At 46.2% G+C, this 19,118-nt stretch overlaps 1 protein-coding gene across 1 annotated transcript; it reads left to right on the forward strand.

Annotated features, from left to right (window-relative positions):
• LOC109880711 (uncharacterized) lies at positions 1 to 18,848 on the forward strand. Its single transcript, XM_031814574.1, has 9 exons — positions 1 to 46; positions 397 to 521; positions 7,971 to 8,828; positions 8,977 to 9,068; positions 9,314 to 9,541; positions 9,944 to 10,189; positions 10,317 to 10,569; positions 11,929 to 16,260; positions 16,582 to 18,848. The coding sequence occupies exons 1-9, from the start codon at positions 27 to 29 to the stop codon at positions 16,947 to 16,949; spliced, it is 6,522 nt and encodes a 2,173-aa protein (XP_031670434.1). The 5' UTR covers positions 1 to 26; the 3' UTR covers positions 16,950 to 18,848.
• The last annotated feature ends 270 nt before the right edge of the window (positions 18,849 to 19,118 follow it).

Raw genomic sequence — 19,118 nt, forward strand, 5'->3', positions numbered from 1 at the left:
CTCTCTACGTGCAGGCCATCTATCTGATGCTGTCTGGTCCAAACAAGTATGACATTGTTGCTGCCCGTAGCATCTCACAACCAACTTCACACCTTGTCTTTTCAGCCCAGTCTTCTCCAAGCACGACATTTTGAAACAATGAATGAAAATCCGGTTTTACCATTGTTTCATTTCGTCAAATGCTGTATATCGTCAGATCGATCTGCAGTCATTTAAATCTCTTCCCCATTTTCCCTACATCCCTTTCTATCCTCTAAACCCCACAACTCTATCCCTCTCTCCGTGCTGCCTCCCCCCTTCTCCCCACATCCATTGTTTCTCTGTCTCCTTTACCACTCTATCCCCCCTCTCCATTCTACCCAATATCCCCTCCCCCAACCCACCCCTCCCTCTCAGGGTGGAGGCCAAGAAGAGGAGGATGTGGAGGTACCGTCTGCCTGGCTTTGAGTTGAGGCTCCTGGAGGAACTACAGAGACAGAAGCACAACAGTCTCTACTGTGATACCCTGTTACAGACTGATGGTGAGGGAGGAGGGGAGTGATGGAGAGACTGCAGTCTACTGTGATACCCTGTTACAGACTGATGGTGAGGGAGGAGGGGAGTGATGGAGAGACTGCAGTCTACTGTGATACCCTGTTACAGACTGATGGTGAGGGAGGAGGGGAGTGATGGAGAGACTGCAGTCTACTGTGATACCCTGTTACAGACTGATGGTGAGGGAGGAGGGGAGTGATGGAGCGACTGCAGTCTACTGTGATACCCTGTTACAGACTGATGGTGAGGGAGGAGGGGAGTGATGGAGAGACTGCAGTCTACTGTGATAACCTGTTACAGACTGATGGTGAGGGAGGAGGGGAGTGATGGAGAGACTGCAGTCTACTGTGATACCCTGTTACAGACTGATGGTGAGGGAGGAGGGGAGTGATGGAGAGACTGCAGTCTACTGTGATACCCTGTTACAGACTGATGGTGAGGGAGGAGGGGAGTGATGGAGAGACTGCAGTCTACTGTGATACCCTGTTACAGACTGATGGTGAGGGAGGAGGGGAGTGATGGAGAGACTGCAGTCTACTGTGATACCCTGTTACAGACTGATGGTGAGGGAGGAGGGGAGTGATGGAGAGACTGCAGTCTACTGTGATACCCTGTTACAGACTGATGGTGAGGGAGGAGGGGAGTGATGGAGAGACTGCAGTCTACTGTGATACCCTGTTACAGACTGATGGTGAGGGAGGAGGGGAGTGATGGAGAGACTGCAGTCTACTGTGATACCCTACTACAGACTGAGGGAGGAGAGAGAGGGGGGGGGGGGGGTGGAATCAATCAGAGCATATGAGCAGAGATGAGAGGTTGGAAATCCTGTTCATCTCTCATGTTGCTCAGCACTCCAGTGTTCCATGTCCTTTCCTACTGCTCATCTCTCATGTTGCTCCATGTCCTTTCCTTCTGCTCATCTCTCATGTTGCTCAGCGCTCCATGTCCTTTCCTACTGCTCATCTCTCATGTTGCTCAGTGCTCCAGTGCTCCATGTCCTTTCCTACTGCTCATCTCTCATGTTGCTCAGCGCTCCATGTCCTTTCCTACTGCTCATCTCTCATGTTGCTCAGCGCTCCAGTGCTCCATGTCCTTTCCTACTGCTCATCTCTCATGTTGCTCAGCGCTCCATGTCCTTTCCTACCGCTCAGCTAAAAACCACTCTGCTCTCACAGGAGAAAAACAAACTGCTGCCCCAAATTCGTTCCATTCGTTAAAATCACAATTGAACCAACATCCATCTATTGCTGTGACTACCTGGACCTACCTATTGGTTTTAACCAACATCCATCTATTGCTGTGACTACCTGGACCTACCTATTGGTTTTAACCAACATCCATCTATTGCTGTGACTACCTGGACCTACCTATTGGTTTTAACCAACATCCATCTATTGCTGTGACTACCTGGACCTACCTATTGGTTTTTACCAACATCCATCTATTGCTGTGACTACCTGGACCTACCTATTGGTTTTAACCAACATCCATCTATTGCTGTGACTACCTGGACCTACCTATTGGTTTTTACCAACATCCATCTATTGCTGTGACTACCTGGACCTACCTATTGGTTTTAACCAACATCCATCTATTGCTGTGACTACCTGGACCTACCTATTGGTTTTAACCAACATCCATCTATTGCTGTGACTACCTGGACCTACCTATTGGTTTTTACCAACATCCATCTATTGCTGTGACTACCTGGACCTACCTATTGGTTTTTACCAACATCCATCTATTGCTGTGACTACCTGGACCTACCTATTGGTTTTAACCAACATCCATCTATTGCTGTGACTACCTGGACCTACCTATTGGTTTTTACCAACATCCATCTATTGCTGTGACTACCTGGACCTACCTATTGGTTTTAACCAACATTCATCTATTGCTGTGACTACCTGGACCTACCTATTGGTTTTTACCAACATCCATCTATTGCTGTGACTACCTGGACCTACCTATTGGTTTTAACCAACATCCATCTATTGCTGTGACTACCTGGACCTACCTATTGGTTTTTACCAACATCCATCTATTGCTGTGACTACCTGGACCTACCTATTGGTTTTAACCAACATCCATCTATTGCTGTGACTACCTGGACCTACCTATTGGTTTTAACCTACATCATCTATTGCTGTGACTACCTGGACCTACCTATTGGTTTTTACCAACATCCATCTATTGCTGTGACTACCTGGACCTACCTATTGGTTTTAACCAACATCCATCTATTGCTGTGACTACCTGGACCTACCTATTAGTTTTTACCAACATCCATCTATTGCTGTGACTACCTGGACCTACCTATTGGTTTTAACCAACATCCATCTATTGCTGTGACTACCTGGACCTACCTATTGGTTTTTACCAATTGAAACCAAACCATATGGATTTAAACGAAAAGTATTTGAATAAACATTTCTAATAGGCTGCGTGTCATATAAACACTCTAAATAGGATGATTACATTTCTAATAGGCTACATGTCATATAAACACTCTAAATAGGATGATTACATTTCTAATAGGCTGCATGTCATATAAACACTCTAAATAGGATGATTACATTTCTAATAGGCTACATGTCATATAAACACTCTAAATAGGATGATTACATTTCTAATAGGCTGCATGTCATATAAACACTCTAAATAGGATGATTACATTTCTAATAGGCTACATGTCATATAAACACTCTAAATAGGATGATTACATTTCTAATAGGCTGCATGTCATATAAACACTCTAAATAGGATGATTACATTTCTAATAGGCTACATGTCATATAAACACTCTAAATAGGATGATTACATTTCTAATAGGCTGCATGTCATATAAACACTCTAAATAGGATGATTACATTTCTAATAGGCTACATGTCATATAAACACTCTAAATAGGATGATTACATTTCTAATAGGCTGCATGTCATATAAACACTCTAAATAGGATGATTACATTTCTAATAGGCTACATGTCATATAAACACTCTAAATAGGATGATTACATTTCTAATAGGCTGCGTGTCATATAAACACTCTAAATAGGATGATTACATTTCTAATAGGCTGCGTGTCATATAAACACTCTAAATAGGATGATTACATTTCTAATAGGCTACATGTCATATAAACACTCTAAATAGGATGATTACATTTCTAATAGGCTGCGTGTCATATAAACACTCTAAATAGGATGATTACATTTCTAATAGGCTGCGTGTCATATAAACACTCTAAATAGGATGATTACATTTCTAATAGGCTGCGTGTCATATAAACACTCTAAATAGGATGATTACATTTCTAATAGGCTACATGTCATATAAACACTCTAAATAGGATGATTACATTTCTAATAGGCTGCATGTCATATAAACACTCTAAATAGGATGATTACATTTCTAATAGGCTGCGTGTCATATAAACACTCTAAATAGGATGATTACATTTCTAATAGGCTACATGTCATATAAACACTCTAAATAGGATGATTACATTTCTAATAGGCTGCATGTCATATAAACACTCTAAATAGGATGATTACATTTCTAATAGGCTACATGTCATATAAACACTCTAAATAGGATGATTACATTTCTAATAGGCTACATGTCATATAAACACTCTAAATAGGATGATTACATTTCTAATAGGCTGCATGTCATATAAACACTCTAAATAGGATGATTACATTTCTAATAGGCTACATGTCATATAAACACTCTAAATAGGATGATTACATTTCTAATAGGCTGCATGTCATATAAACACTCTAAATAGGATGATTACATTTCTAATAGGCTACATGTCATATAAACACTCTAAATAGGATGATTACATTTCTAATAGGCTACATGTCATATAAACACTCTAAATAGGATGATTACATTTCTAATAGGCTGCATGTCATATAAACACTCTAAATAGGATGATTACATTTCTAATAGGCTACATGTCATATAAACACTCTAAATAGGATGATTACATTTCTAATAGGCTACATGTCATATAAACACTCTAAATAGGATGATTACATTTCTAATAGGCTGCATGTCATATAAACACTCTAAATAGGATGATTACATTTCTAATAGGCTACATGTCATATAAACACTCTAAATAGGATGATTACATTTCTAATAGGCTACATGTCATATAAACACTCTAAATAGGATGATTACATTTCTAATAGGCTGCGTGTCATATAAACACTCTAAATAGGATGATTACATTTCTAATAGGCTGCGTGTCATATAAACACTCTAAATAGGATGATTACATTTCTAATAGGCTACATGTCATATAAACACTCTAAATAGGATGATTACATTTCTAATAGGCTACATGTCATATAAACACTCTAAATAGGATGATTACATTTCTAATAGGCTGCATGTCATATAAACACTCTAAATAGGATGATTACATTTCTAATAGGCTACATGTCATATAAACACTCTAAATAGGATGATTACATTTCTAATAGGCTGCATGTCATATAAACACTCTAAATAGGATGATTACATTTCTAATAGGCTACATGTCATATAAACACTCTAAATAGGATGATTACATTTCTAATAGGCTGCATGTCATATAAACACTCTAAATAGGATGATTACATTTCTAATAGGCTGCGTGTCATATAAACACTCTAAATAGGATGATTACATTTCTAATAGGCTACATGTCATATAAACACTCTAAATAGGATGATTACATTTCTAATAGGCTGCATGTCATATAAACACTCTAAATAGGATGATTACATTTCTAATAGGCTACATGTCATATAAACACTCTAAATAGGATGATTACATTTCTAATAGGCTGCGTGTCATATAAACACTCTAAATAGGATGATTACATTTCTAATAGGCTGCATGTCATATAAACACTCTAAATAGGATGATTACATTTCTAATAGGCTACATGTCATATAAACACTCTAAATAGGATGATTACATTTCTAATAGGCTACATGTCATATAAACACTCTAAATAGGATGATTACATTTCTAATAGGCTGCGTGTCATATAAACACTCTAAATAGGATGATTACATTTCTAATAGGCTGCATGTCATATAAACACTCTAAATAGGATGATTACATTTCTAATAGGCTACATGTCATATAAACACTCTAAATAGGATGATTACATTTCTAATAGGCTGCGTGTCATATAAACACTCTAAATAGGATGATTACATTTCTAATAGGCTACATGTCATATAAACACTCTAAATAGGTCAGGAGTCAGACCGGGAGCCTAAGAAGGAACGAAAATGAATGAATGAGGCTATATTATTATTTCAAGGCAATAGCCTACATAGAAATACATTGTGAAGCATTTGCGAGTGTGACGCAATAGGCTGGTACGGACATAAAGCATTTAAACAACATTTTGTTGTATTAAATAATTATAGTCTATAAATTGTGCATATCGGCTGTGAATTACTGAGAATTAAATACAAATGAAATTGACTAATTAGAGCCTTTTGAAAATGTTGAGCTTGGCCAGTCTGTGGCTTCAGGCCCATGCGATGGTGACTTCAGGCCCATGTGATGGTGGCTTCAGGCCCATGTGATGGTGGCTTCAGGCCCATGTGATGGTGGCTTCAGGCCCATGTGATGGTGCCTGGAGAGCAGACCAGCAGTGGAGAACATCCTCTCCACACTTGCAGAGCCAATGGGGATGATAAACACCTGTTTGGCCACTCTTGCCAGACTGGGCAGGGTTGTTTTCTACATTTTTCTATAGGTAGGCCTAAAGGTTTATAGACAAAATAACGCAATCAAAATGGAAAGTTCTTTGAACGTGGGAATATGCCAGGCCTGTTTGGCCAAAATCAGTTATGGCCTATTGTGTAGATAATAGAACGGAAATGAACTAAACCTTTAAGAGGTGTCAAATCAAACTTTATTTGTCACTTGCGCTGAATACAAGTGTAGACCTTACCGTGAAATGCTTACTGACAAGCCCTTTACCAACAGTGATTTGTAGTTTAGAAATACTTCACTACAGTGACACACTTAATTAGATACCCACTTTCTGTTAGCATGTGCACATAGTAAGTACCCCATCATGCTTTTGGGATATGTGTCTTTTCAGATTCCACAATGATTCTTTAGTTGTGGACAGAACGTCATCCCTCTCTTGCTCTTGGTCCTCATCTTTATAAGTCACCTTGATTTGGCACCTGTGTGTTTGATCACTTTCTTTATGACAATATTTAGAGAACTTCATGACAGTAGCTAAAGCAAGGGGCTGTAGCAGCACACCAGTAGACTACAGATGCATGCTGGGCCGGGCATGCCCTGAGCTGGTGAAGTGAGCACTACTGGAGAGAAAGTGGAGCGGGCGAGAAGGCCAACCCTCCAGCCTTTGGGAATCTCGCTCCACCTTCCAGTCACATTGGGCCCCTCGCTCCACCTTCCAGTCACATTGGGCCCCTCGGTCCACCTTCCAGTCACATTAGGCCCCTCGCTCCACCTTCCAGTCACATTGGGCCCCTCGCTCCACCTTCCAGTCACATTAGGCCCCTCGCTCCACCTTCCAGTCACATTAGGCCCCTCGCTCCACCTTCCAGTCACATTGGGCCCCTCGCTCCACCTTCCAGTCACATTGGGCCCCTCGCTCCACCTTCCAGTCACATTGGGCCCCTCGCTCCACCTTCCAGTCACATTGGGCCCCTCGCTCCACCTTCCAGTCACATTGGGCCCCTCGCTCCACCTTCCAATCACATTGTGCCCCTCGCTCCACCTTCCAGTCACATTGTGCTCCACCTTCCAGTCACATTGGGCCCCTCGCTCCACCTTCCAGTCACATTGGGCCCCTCGCTCCACCTTCCAGTCACATTGGGCCCCTCGCTCCACCTTCCAGTCACATTGGGCCCCTCGCTCCACCTTCCAGTCACATTGGGCCCCTCGCTCCACCTTCCAGTCACATTGGGCCCCTCGCTCCACCTTCCAGTCACATTGGGCCCCTCGCTCCACCTTCCAGTCACATTGGGCCCGCTCCTCTCACATACTCTGGAATCAATGGAACGGTGTCAGACACATGGAAACCACATTGAAGTCCATTCCAGTCAATAAAATGAGCCTGTCCTCCTATAGCTCCTCCCACCAGCCTCCACTGGTCTCTACTGTGATACCCTGCTATAGACTGATGTTGAGAGGGGGAGGGAGGGAGGGACAGTAATGAATGGATGTAAAGTAACCAAATGATTGATGTAAGTTAGGGAGACCTAATGAGGTTTAGATTGAGGATAGTAAATAAATGGATCAATCAAATCCAACTGCCGTTCTTCCTCTCCTTCCACATGCCCTTATTTCACACCTAAACCCCATTAGGCCTTCATCACATTTCCTAACCTGCATTATACATGTAGCTAATGATGTCACATTTCTCTCTTCCCACAGGATTGTCAGTCCCGGCCCACAGCTGCATCCTGGCTGCCCTGAGCCCCTACCTGTCCAATGCCCTGTCCAACCAGTCATCCCCCCTCCCGGCTGGGCAGAGATGGCCACTCAAGCTCCAGGCTGTGAAGGCCCAGACCCTGCTGAAGCTGGTGGATCTCCTGTACTCCGGAGAGCTGGAGGGAGAGGGCACCATGGAACAAGAAGAGGTTATGGCCGCTGCCTGTAAGCTGGGCATAGGCCGCTTGGTGGAGGGGTGGAAGGACCGGGGGAGGGAGGGAGAGGGGGAGGAGGAGAGGAGGTGCAGTCTCAGAGATGTGGGGGTGCAGACGGAGGGAGGAGAGACACAGGTGGGGGCATTGGTGGAGATGGGGACACAGACTGTGGACTGTAATGGAGGTATTTACATGACTTTCCTCAGTCCTCTCCCTGATGCTCTCCCTACACCCCTCCTACTAGTCCAGAGCAGCAGTGAAGGCCAGCAGCACACAACTCACACGGCACTCCCTTTCCTGAGTCCCCAGATTATGACCCCCACTTCACACCCCAGTTCCACTCCACCCAGCGTCAAAGCACCGGTCAACTGTGGAACAGCTCCCTTTAGAACCCACCCTCAGACCTCCGAACCGGAGGTCACAAACCTCTCATCGTCCTCTGTTGTCCTGAGCGGTGACATGGTCACCCAGGGTGACGATTCGGACCACCCCACAACACCCCGGGAGGAAAGTGCCGTCCCAGAATGCTCTGTGGCGGAGAACGTTGTGACGGAGAGGAGGATGGAGAAGAAGAGGGAGCAGCAGCTGACATCACACACTGGGAGAGCAGAGGAAGGAGGAACAGGGGAGTGTCTGGAGAGGAGAGGTATGAGGGGATGACAGTTATTTTACACATCCTTTGGGGTTTCTAGTTAGTTTCTGAATCTCATATATTTAGCATGTTGTTTCTTTGTACTGTAAAGTGTGTTGCCGTGAATAACTGCACTGTAAATAAGATGTGATGTGATTGTGAGGTGTGGTTGGGAGGAAGTGGCTGAGCGGACAGAGGCTGGAGAACACTCAGATCTCCATCAAGGTCAAGCTGAGGAGGAGGACCAGGGGACAGGTAGGTGGGGTGTCCAAAATGGCACCCGATTCCCTAAATAGTGCCCTAGTTTTGACCTGGGCCCTGGTGAAAAGTAGTGCACTGTGTAGTGAATAGGGTGCCATTTTGGATGTTGAGTTTTTCTTTGCTAATGTGTGCCTCTGCTTGCTGTCTGGAGTCCAGGCCGGGTTAATGTAAAACCCCTTATTCTCACTCTTTTGATCTAAAAACTGCTTTATCAATACATTTGATTGATTGTCTAACAGCTGTGGGAGCTGGTCAGTGGGCAGGAGACGGACGGAACCATCTCACCTGGTCAGGGGCAGGAGACAGACGGAACCGTCTCACCTGGTCAGGGGCAGGAGACAGACGGAACCGTCTCACCTGGTCAGGGGCAGGAGACAGACGGAACCATCTCACCAGGTCAGAGGCAGGAGAGGGACGGAACCATCTCACCTGGTCGGAGGCAGTTGGTCCTCGCTGCTCTGAAGAAGGTGAGTGACACAGTAACTATGAAACTGTTTGAATACTTCCAATGCCATTCTAACTGATTGTTGTCAGTCAGCAAAGTAAGAGATTAATTTGAGGGCTACATTTTCACTCTAGAACATTTTTGCCCATGAGTTTTGATACAGTGAATAGCCATTACCATGTTAGGAAACCATTGAGGGGTTTCTGAATAAACTGTCCATTATTCAAGTTAATCTGAGCTGTCAAAACAGCAGCACAACAGTTCAAATATATATTTCCTAAACATTACTTTTGAAACCTTGTTCAGATGAAACCCTGCTGAAGACAGAATAGGTGTGTAAACGTTAGTATATAAATGTAATGGAGCCATGTGGTTTATCTTCTCTAAGTGTTCTAAAATGTCTCCTTTTATTCTGTCACGGCAGGAAACGCATGATCGCATGAGGACAAGACAACTACCACGCCAGCCTCTCCCCCCGCCCCAGTCCCCAGCCCTCCCCTGGTGCTCTAACCTCGACACAGCTTTCCTCACCCCTCCACCCCGATCCCGCCCCCAACTCACCTCCAAAACCACCACCACCCAGTCAACCTCCCTCAAACACTGCAGCTCCACCCAACAACCGACTCCACACCCAACACATGAACCACAGCTCGCCTTGCCCCAGCCTCCGGTACCTTCATTTATTTGACGATAAATAAAATAAAAACAATTCAACCACACATTTGAAAATGATCCAGGTTAACACAGAAATGTTTAACAACATATATCCGTTGTGGTCCTCTTGTTTTGGCCGGCAGGTAGAGGATTCGGATGAGCAGATTGAGAAGATGCTGGAAGACATCATGATGGGGTTGAACATACTGCCCCCTGTGGTTCTGGATAGGGACTGCGACCAACGCCACCATCTCCAAAGCCACGACAGACCGTCGGCCTGCTCCTGCTCGCATCATCCCGTCCACGCAAGGCACGGCGCAGTTGGCTCGGCTTCTCGTTGCGTGTGTTCCCATGTTCCAATGACAGGAAGTGATGATGCGTCGTCAACTGAAACAGGTATGTTTTGTAACATGTTATGTGATTGACCACCTTTCTCTACTGTTGTATCTACATCTGAGAAGACTTCATCTTTACATTTAGCAGATGCTCTTATCCAGAGCAATTAGGGTTAAGTGCCTTGCTAAAGGGCACATCAACAGATTTTCCATCTAGTCAGCTTGGGGATTTGAACCAGCAACCTTTCGGTTACTGGCCTAGCGCTCTTAACCCTAGGCTACCTGCTGCCTTGAATCTGAACCAGGCTCCTTGTTAACTATGTTTTAAGGCTTTCTAGCGACTTAGGTCAGTGTTTCCCAAATCCAGTCCTCCGGTACCCCCAGCAGCCCAACTCCGGTTCTCCAGTACCCCCAACAGCACACATTTGTGTTGAAGCCCCAGACAAAAACACCTGATTCAACTTGTCAAGGGCTTGATGATTAGTTGACAAGTAGAAGCAGGTTTGCTGTTGGGGGTACTGTAGGACCAGAGTTGGGCTGTTGGGGGTACTGTAGGACCAGAGTTGAGCTGTTGGGGGTACTGTAGGACCAGAGTTGGGCTGTTGGGGGTACTGGAGGACCAGAGTTGAGCTGTTGGGGGTACTGGAGGACCAGAGTTGAGCTGTTGGGGGTACTGGAGGACCAGAGTTGGGCTGTTGGGGGTACTGGAGGACCAGAGTTGAGCTGTTGGGGGTACTGGAGGACCAGAGTTGGGCTGTTGGGGGTACTGGAGGACCAGAGTTGGGCTGTTGGGGCTACTGGAGGACCAGAGTTGGGCTGTTGGGGGTACTGGAGGACCAGAGTTGGGCTGTTGGGGCTACTGGAGGACCAGAGTTGGGCTGTTGGGGGTACTGGAGGACCAGAGTTGGGCTGTTGGGGGTACTGGAGGACCAGAGTTGGGCTGTTGGGGGTACTGGAGGACCAGAGTTGGGCTGTTGGGGCTACTGGAGGACCAGAGTTGGGCTGTTGGGGGTACTGGAGGACCAGAGTTGGGCTGTTGGGGGTACTGGAGGACCAGAGTTAGGCTGTTGGGGCTACTGGAGGACCAGAGTTGGGGTACTGGAGGACCAGAGTTGGGCTGTTGGGGTACTGGAGGACCAGAGTTGGGCTGTTGGGGCTACTGGAGGACCAGAGTTGGGCTGTTGGGGCTACTGGAGGACCAGAGTTGGGCTGTTGGGGCTACTGGAGGACCAGAGTTGAGAAACACTGACTTAGTCTATGTATGATAAGTCATGTACATTTTAAATGCTTGCCCTTCCTCAATTACTCACAGCATTGCTTGCACTTATCTCACGTGTCATCCATTACAATAGATTGATATTAGCACCCACACTTAGCTACCACCAGGCTGACCTCTAGCTCTCTGTCTTTCTCTCTCAAGCCTTCCACTCCATCACCTCCTCCCATTTCGTCACCACGACAACCTCCTGCACAGTCACCCCTGACCTTTACCTGGACCCACAACCTCTGACCCCTCACCAATGTTCCACCTATCACCCCTCCACCCCCCTCTCTCATCCTCACCCCCACTTCTCCTGTAATGATTACTCCTCTGACTGGGCCTCCTATTGTTCAGGTGTCCAGTGCTCCTCTGAGAACGCCAAGAACCACCAGGAACTCCTGATCCGGTTCCAGAACTCTCAAAACCAGGAACTCCAGAACTCCAAGAGCCTGGTGTTTGGATGTGGTGGCAGCAGCAGCATCATGCCAGTCCACTCAGGCTCTTCACCAAGGCCTCCCCACCAGTCCCTTCCTCAGAGCCAGGCCTCTCTACTTTACGCAGGGGAAGAGGACCGAGATCCAGGGTTCTGGGAGGGTTCTGCCCAGACGGGCGTTCCGTCGACATACAGAGACCATGTTTGTAATCTGTCCTCTGCGGATTGTCTGTCGTCCAATGGAGACACTACTCCAAGTCATGTGAATGGAGACACTACTCCAAGTCAAGTGAATGGAGGGACCATCCCAAGTCATATGAATAGAGAGCCCATTCCAAGTCAGAGTCCGAGTCAGGCCAGTACGAATCAGGAAGTTCCACAAGAAGAGGGACCTTCGGTCACCCCCGGTTTCCTACCCCCCTCTGAAACTGATGCTTCTGAACCACAACATCCAGCATGCCCACCAGATGCCTCTCCCTGGAGAGGACTACATTTCCCAGAACTCCTTTCACTGCTGTCTCCAGGAAGTGAAACCCAGCCTTCCCAATCTCCTCCTCCACAATGGGAAGAGCTACGCCTGCCAAAATGTCTCTCACCCTTAAATTCACCAGAATCCTTACCCCCACCATCTCCGGCGAAACCCTTCCTTAAATCCCCATTCCGGCATCCTGTAACTCCATTCCATAGAATCCCTCAGCTGTCAAAGCTACCACCTTGGCTCTGCTGCACTCCGAGAAGACTACAGTTTCCACTGAGCTCCATGATCCACTCTCCACGCTCCCCAGGAAATCTGTGTGAATCTAAAAAATTCCTTGGGCTGCCGTGGGAATCCAACAACAACTCCGAGCAGATGACTGATGGTCAATACAAGGCTAGCATTAGCAACAACTCCGAGCAGATGACTGATGGTCAATACAAGGCTAGCATTAGCAACAACTCCGAGCAGATGACTGATGGTCAATACAAGGCTAGCATTAGCAACAACTCCGAGCAGATGACTGATGGTCAATACAAGGCTAGCATTAGCAACAACTCCGAGCAGATGACTGATGGTCAATACAAGGCTAGCATTAGCAACAACTCCGAGCAGATGACTGATGGTCAATACAAGGCTAGCATTAGCAACAACTCCGAGCAGATGACTGATGGTCAATACAAGGCTAGCATTAGCAACAACGCAAGACTGACCGGAAAAGAGGACGAGGAGGAGAGGAAAAGGAAGAAGGTCGCGACCACCACTACGGGGCGAAGGCTTGAGAAAGCAAAGGCGAAGATAAGAGAGGGAGATGAAACCTGGAAGCCCCACAGTAACAGGAAGAGAATCCGTGTGAGGAGAAAGGAGGGTTTGGAGCCGGAGCAGGGGCGAAGGACTGAGACCCCAAAAGCAAAGACAGAGAGGAGACAGGAGGATGAAACCTGGAGTCAACACAGGAAGAGAATCCGTGTCAGGAGAACAGAGGGTTTGAAAGCGGAGCAGGAACAATCAGAGGACAGTGAGACCCCAGAGCCTCCTCGGAAAAAGAGGAAACGTAACGCCTCTACAAAGATAGAAGATAGTCCTTTAGTGAGGACTGAAAGGGTGAAACTCAACGACAGAACGAAGACTGAGAACGGACAAGTGAAAATAAGCCTCTGCTCTGTCAGTCTGTCAACCAACAATGTCTTAGCGAGCGAAAGATTAGGACGGTACCTTTCCAACACCTCCACAAAGTCTTTGTCCAGCCTTGGGGAGGAAGCCAACCCACCTCCAGAAGGAAGGGAAACGGGGAACCCAGTAAGGGTGCTCCGAGCCAGGGATCGAGATGTGAAATGCCCTCCTAACGTTTGGACCGCAACCGGGAGCTGCTCCCCAGTAAAACTTCACCAAGAAGACAAGCAGTCCAACATGTCTTCTGAAACTCCCAGTCCCTCCTTCTCCGGGTTTCAAGCTCTGGCCAAAGCAGTTGGACTGCTCCAAATCCCACCAACACCACCCCCGAAACGGAAACGTGGTAGACCCCCCGGTAAGATACGACCAGGAAAAAAACAGGTTTCCCAGGCTGGTGGTTTATTCCCCACCAGTGCCATGACAACGGGCATCCATGACGCAGAAGCTGTTGAGCACAAAAAGGAAAGAGGAGAAGGAGAACCGCAGGGAAAGGAAAGAGGAGAAGGAGAACCTCAGGGAAAGGAAAGAGGAGAACCGCGGGGAAAGAAAAGAGGAGAACCGCGGGGAAAGAAAGGAGGAGGAGGAGAACCGCAGAGAAAGAAAAGAGGAGAACCACGGGGAAAGAAAGGAGGAGGAGGAGAACCGCAGAGAAAGAAAAGAGGAGAATCGCATAGAACGAAAAGAGAAGGAGAACCTCAGAGAGGGAAAAAAGGAGAAGGAGTACCGCAGAGAAAGAAAAGAGAAGAACCGCAGAGAAAGAAAAATGGAAGAGAACCACAGGGAAAGGAGAAAGGAGGAGGAGAACCTCAGGGAAAGGAGAAAGGAGGAGACCCACAGGTAAAGGAAAAAGGAGGAGACCCACAGGTAAAGGAAAAAGGAGGAGACCCACAGGTAAAGGAGAACGGAGGAGGGGAACCACAGGGAAAGGAGAAAGGAGGAGGAGAACCTCAGGGAAAGGAGAAAGGAGGAGACCCACAGGTAAAGGAAAAAGGAGGAGACCCACAGGTAAAGGAAAAAGGAGGAGACCCACAGGTAAAGGAGAACGGAGGAGGGGAACCACAGGTAAAGGAGAACGGAGGAGGGGAACCACAGGGAAAGGAGAACGGAGGAGGGGAACCACAGGGAAAGGAGAACAGAGGAGGGGAACCACAGGGAAAGGAGAAAGGAGGAGGAGAACCTCAGGGAAAGGAGAAAGGAGGAGACCCACAGGTAAAGGAGAACGGAGGAGGGGAACCACAGGGAAAGGAGAACAGAGGGGAACCACAGGGAAAGGACGACAAGCGAAAGAAGTGCAGGAAAAGGGTGAGGCTCAGGGAGGGACATGGCAAAGGAGAGAGAGCAGAGTTGTTCCAGAGACTACCTGAGCTGTCTAAATCTAAAACAGTTGCTCAAAAGCCTAGCTCGCAGACAACTTTCCCCAGTACCCATGAAGAGCATGTTCCTACCAACTGTTCAGGGATTGGAACCGGAACCATTCTGCAACCCCAGCCGTCGGGTCAGCCACAGAACTCCAGTCCAAAAAGATCTGGAGAGACTGAATCAGACAGAGACCCATTGAGACCCCCTGCTGTCAAGCGGACCCCCTCCAAGGGTCGGGCACCCACTGTGTGTCTCAAGAAGTTCCAAGAACTCCTGAAGCACAGGCACCAAAAGACGAGGAAGTCCACCAAAAGCAAGGAGACAAAAGAAAGTGAAAGAAAATTATTGAAACCCAATGAAAGTGACAACGGTCAAAATGAATCAAGACTGATGAACAAAAACACAAGTTCCTCCCAGTCTCTAGAAAGGGAGTCGGCCATTAGACCAACCGTTGATAATGACCATCAGACCAGCCGAACAGAGAGCGACCAGCCAGAGGAAAAAGATGGAGGACACGACAGCAGCACTTGTGGACAGGAGACGGAGTATCAAGAACAGATCTACGAAGAGACTGAAAGAGAGAACGTTGAGGATGGAGAACATTTTGAGTACACAGAAAAAGTTTTAGACGGGGAAAACGTGGATGCGTCAGGAGACTTTTTCAAACTCCGAGAGGAGCTGGCTACCTTATCGATGACAAGGACAAAGGACATTGTGGATCCTCATCTGAGCGACAAAGGCAACAAGGAAGGAAGAGATCTGGTTTCCAAGGAGAACAGAGAGAGGGAAACAGACTCGTCTTCAGAGACAAAACAGAAGACCGAAAAGGGGAAAGGATCCGTGGTGGAGGCGTATAGGAGAAGTGTGATCATCCAAGAGGTGGAGGAGAAAATGGAGGATGGATATTTGGAGATGGAGATCTCCAGCGAGGAGTTGGATGTGGTTGATGAGGTCCAGCAGACGTTGGGCTACGCCGGGGCTGAGGAAGTGAGTGGGGAAGAGGAGGAGATAGATGTAGAGGAGATGGGTCCAACGATGTATCCTGATGCAGGTAAATCAATTTGAACCTGAATTATTTTTCAATTTTGAGGGAGATTTTGAAGTGGATTTAACAGGTGACATCAATAAGGGATCATAGCTTTCACCTGGATTCACCTAGTCAGTCTGTCATGGAAAGAGATCATAGCTTTCACCTGGATTCACCTAGTCAGTCTGTCATGGAAAGAGCAGGTGTTCCTAATGTTTTGTACACTCAGTGTAGTAGTAGATCGCTACTGGCAGTTGCTTTTCATATTTTAATCTAGTTTGAGCTTAAATAGTCTCAATTATGTTACCTCTTTTAAATGTTTACGATGGGTTTCTTTATTCGTAGCTTGGCAGGAGGTTCCCGGCGCCAGAGACGTGGACCAAGTGAGTTCCACCATGGCCAGCTTCAGAGGCATCACCCACAACCACATCCACCTCCCTCAGAAAATCAAAATGGCGACCGCTGCCCCCGAGATGGCCGACGTGAGTATTCCGACCCCTCTGGAGGCAGAGCCTTCCACGCTGACATCACGAAGGGTCACCACGGGGTCAACAGGAAGCTGGGAGCCAGAGGAGGAAGAGGATGTGGAGGTGGACGTTCTTGAGTGGTCGCCGGATGTGCGACCAAGAGTGTGGGGAGCGGGCCTTGAGCAAGGCGTCACAGAACTGACCGAGGAAGACGAGATAGACGTGATGGGAGAGGAAACGGACTGAGTAAGTGGGATGGTGTACTCTTAGGGACGTGTTCATTTAGAATCCAGTAATAAATAAAAAATAATACAACGTTACCATTGGAGAACGCAAGTGTGTATTCTTCAACAGAAAGGCTAGCGTTGCATGTGTGTGTTCTTCAACAGAAAGGCTAGCGTTGCATGTGTGTGTTCTTCAACAGAAAGGCTAGCGTTGCATGTGTGTATTCTTCAACAGAAAGGCTAGCGTTGCATGTGTGTGTTCTTCAACAGAAAGGCTAGCGTTGCATGTGTGTATTCTTCAACAGAAAGGCTAGCGTTGCATGTGTGTATTCTTCAACAGAAAGGCTAGCGTTGCATGTGTGTATTCTTCAACAGAAAGGCTAGCGTTGCAAGTGTGTATTCTTCAACAGAAAGGCTAGCGTTGCATGTGTGTGTTCTTCAACAGAAAGGCTAGCGTTGCATGTGTGTATTCTTCAACAGAAAGGCTAGCGTTGCAAGTGTGTGTTCTTCAACAGAAAGGCTAGCGTTGCAAGTGTGTATTCTTCAACAGAAAGGCTAGCGTTGCATGTGTGTGTTCTTCAACAGAAAGGCTAGCGTTGCATGTGTGTGTTCTTCAACAGAAAGGCTAGCGTTGCATGTGTGTATTCTTCAACAGAAAGGCTAGCGTTGCAAGTGTGTATTCTTCAACAGAAAGGCTAGCGTTGCATGTGTGTGTTCTTCAACAGAAAGGCTAGCGTTGCATGTGTGTGTTCTTCAACAGAAAGGCTAGCGTTGCATGTGTGTATTCTTCAACAGAAAGGCTAGCGTTGCATGTGTGTATTCTTCAACAGAAAGGCTAGCGTTGCATGTGTGTATTCTTCAACAGAAAGGCTAGCGTTGCAAGTGTGTGTTCTTCAACAGAAAGGCTAGCGTTGCATGTGTGTATTCTTCAACAGAAAGGCTAGCGTTGCATGTGTGTGTTCTTCAACAGAAAGGCTAGCGTTGCATGTGTGTGTTCTTCAACAGAAAGGCTAGCGTTGCATGTGTGTGATCTTCAACAGAAAGGCTAGCGTTGCATGTGTGTGTTCTTCAACAGAAAGGCTAGCGTTGCATGTGTGTGTTCAACAGAAATGCTAGCGTTGCATGTGTGTATTCTTCAACAGAAAGGCTAGCGTTGCATGTGTGTGTTCTTCAACAGAAAGGCTAGCGTTGCATGTGTGTGTTCAACAGAAATGCTAGCGTTGCATGTGTGTATTCTTCAACAGAAAGGCTAGCGTTGCATGTGTGTGTTCTTCAACAGAAAGGCTAGCGTTGCAAGTGTGTATTCTTCAACAGAAAGGCTAGCGTTGCAAGTGTGTGTTCTTCATTGGAAACGTTTGTTATTTGCAACAGATTCTAAACAGTGTGTTCTTGAGAAGAAAGGCTACCGTTCCTAAGCAACCTCCCCGCTCCTCCTCTCCACACTGTTAACTATCGGAGCAGCCCCAACCTTCCACACTGACTTGATGAGACTAACTCACAAAATGAGGGTCTCGCTAAAAAAAAAAACCTTTGTTGATTGTGATTTTGTTGTTTTTGTTGTAACTGTTCTTCAGCAGAATGCCTTATGAGCCCTAGACTAGAGACTCGGCAAACGCAGCTACTCTTTTGTTACATTTCAGGGCCTGTATTGACAGCTTCTCAGAGTACGAGTGCAGATCTAGGATCAGTTTTTCCTTTCAAGTCATAATGAGTAACAGGGCCTACTCTGAGACGCTGGTGAATACTGGACCCTGGTGTTCATGCTGGTTATTTTGATACCTTCAGAATCAGTCAGTGTCCAATCAGAAGCACTTAAATTTTTTATTTGTAGCTTCATTGTTTGTATAACTTTGTAAATTAGAAAGAAGGCCTGTCATTAAAATATAATAATTGTGTTGTATTAAAATGGCTTTCTTGACCACAGCTGTCCAATAGATTTGTTTTCTCAAGCACGGTCATTTTGTATTTGCTTAAACCTAGCTATTGAAGTAAACATTTAACTTTGCCTACTATGCTCAATGTTTGTACTCATGCTCAATGTTTGCTCACATCCAATTACAATTTTCAAGCCTCCCAGTCAAGCAATCTGTGTTCTAACAAAAAGGAGTTTGTTTGATGTTCTGTTGGGGCCATAATGAGAATGGACTGTCACTTGCTGTCTCGGAGACCTAGTCCCAATACTTTAACAATG

Source organism: Oncorhynchus kisutch, unplaced genomic scaffold (genome assembly GCF_002021735.2).
Source record: "Oncorhynchus kisutch isolate 150728-3 unplaced genomic scaffold, Okis_V2 Okis07a-Okis12b_hom, whole genome shotgun sequence".
Lineage (NCBI taxonomy): Eukaryota > Metazoa > Chordata > Actinopteri > Salmoniformes > Salmonidae > Oncorhynchus > Oncorhynchus kisutch.

Excerpts from the sequence above, each read along its gene's own strand:
- LOC109880711 (XM_031814574.1), top strand. The coding sequence starts at position 27 with ATGCTGTCTGGTCCAAACAA. Across the intron at positions 9,542-9,943 it reads TCCTCGCTGCTCTGAAGAAG|GAAACGCATGATCGCATGAG; the intron begins GTGAGTGACACA and ends CTGTCACGGCAG. Across the intron at positions 10,190-10,316 it reads TCGCCTTGCCCCAGCCTCCG|GTAGAGGATTCGGATGAGCA; the intron begins GTACCTTCATTT and ends TTTGGCCGGCAG.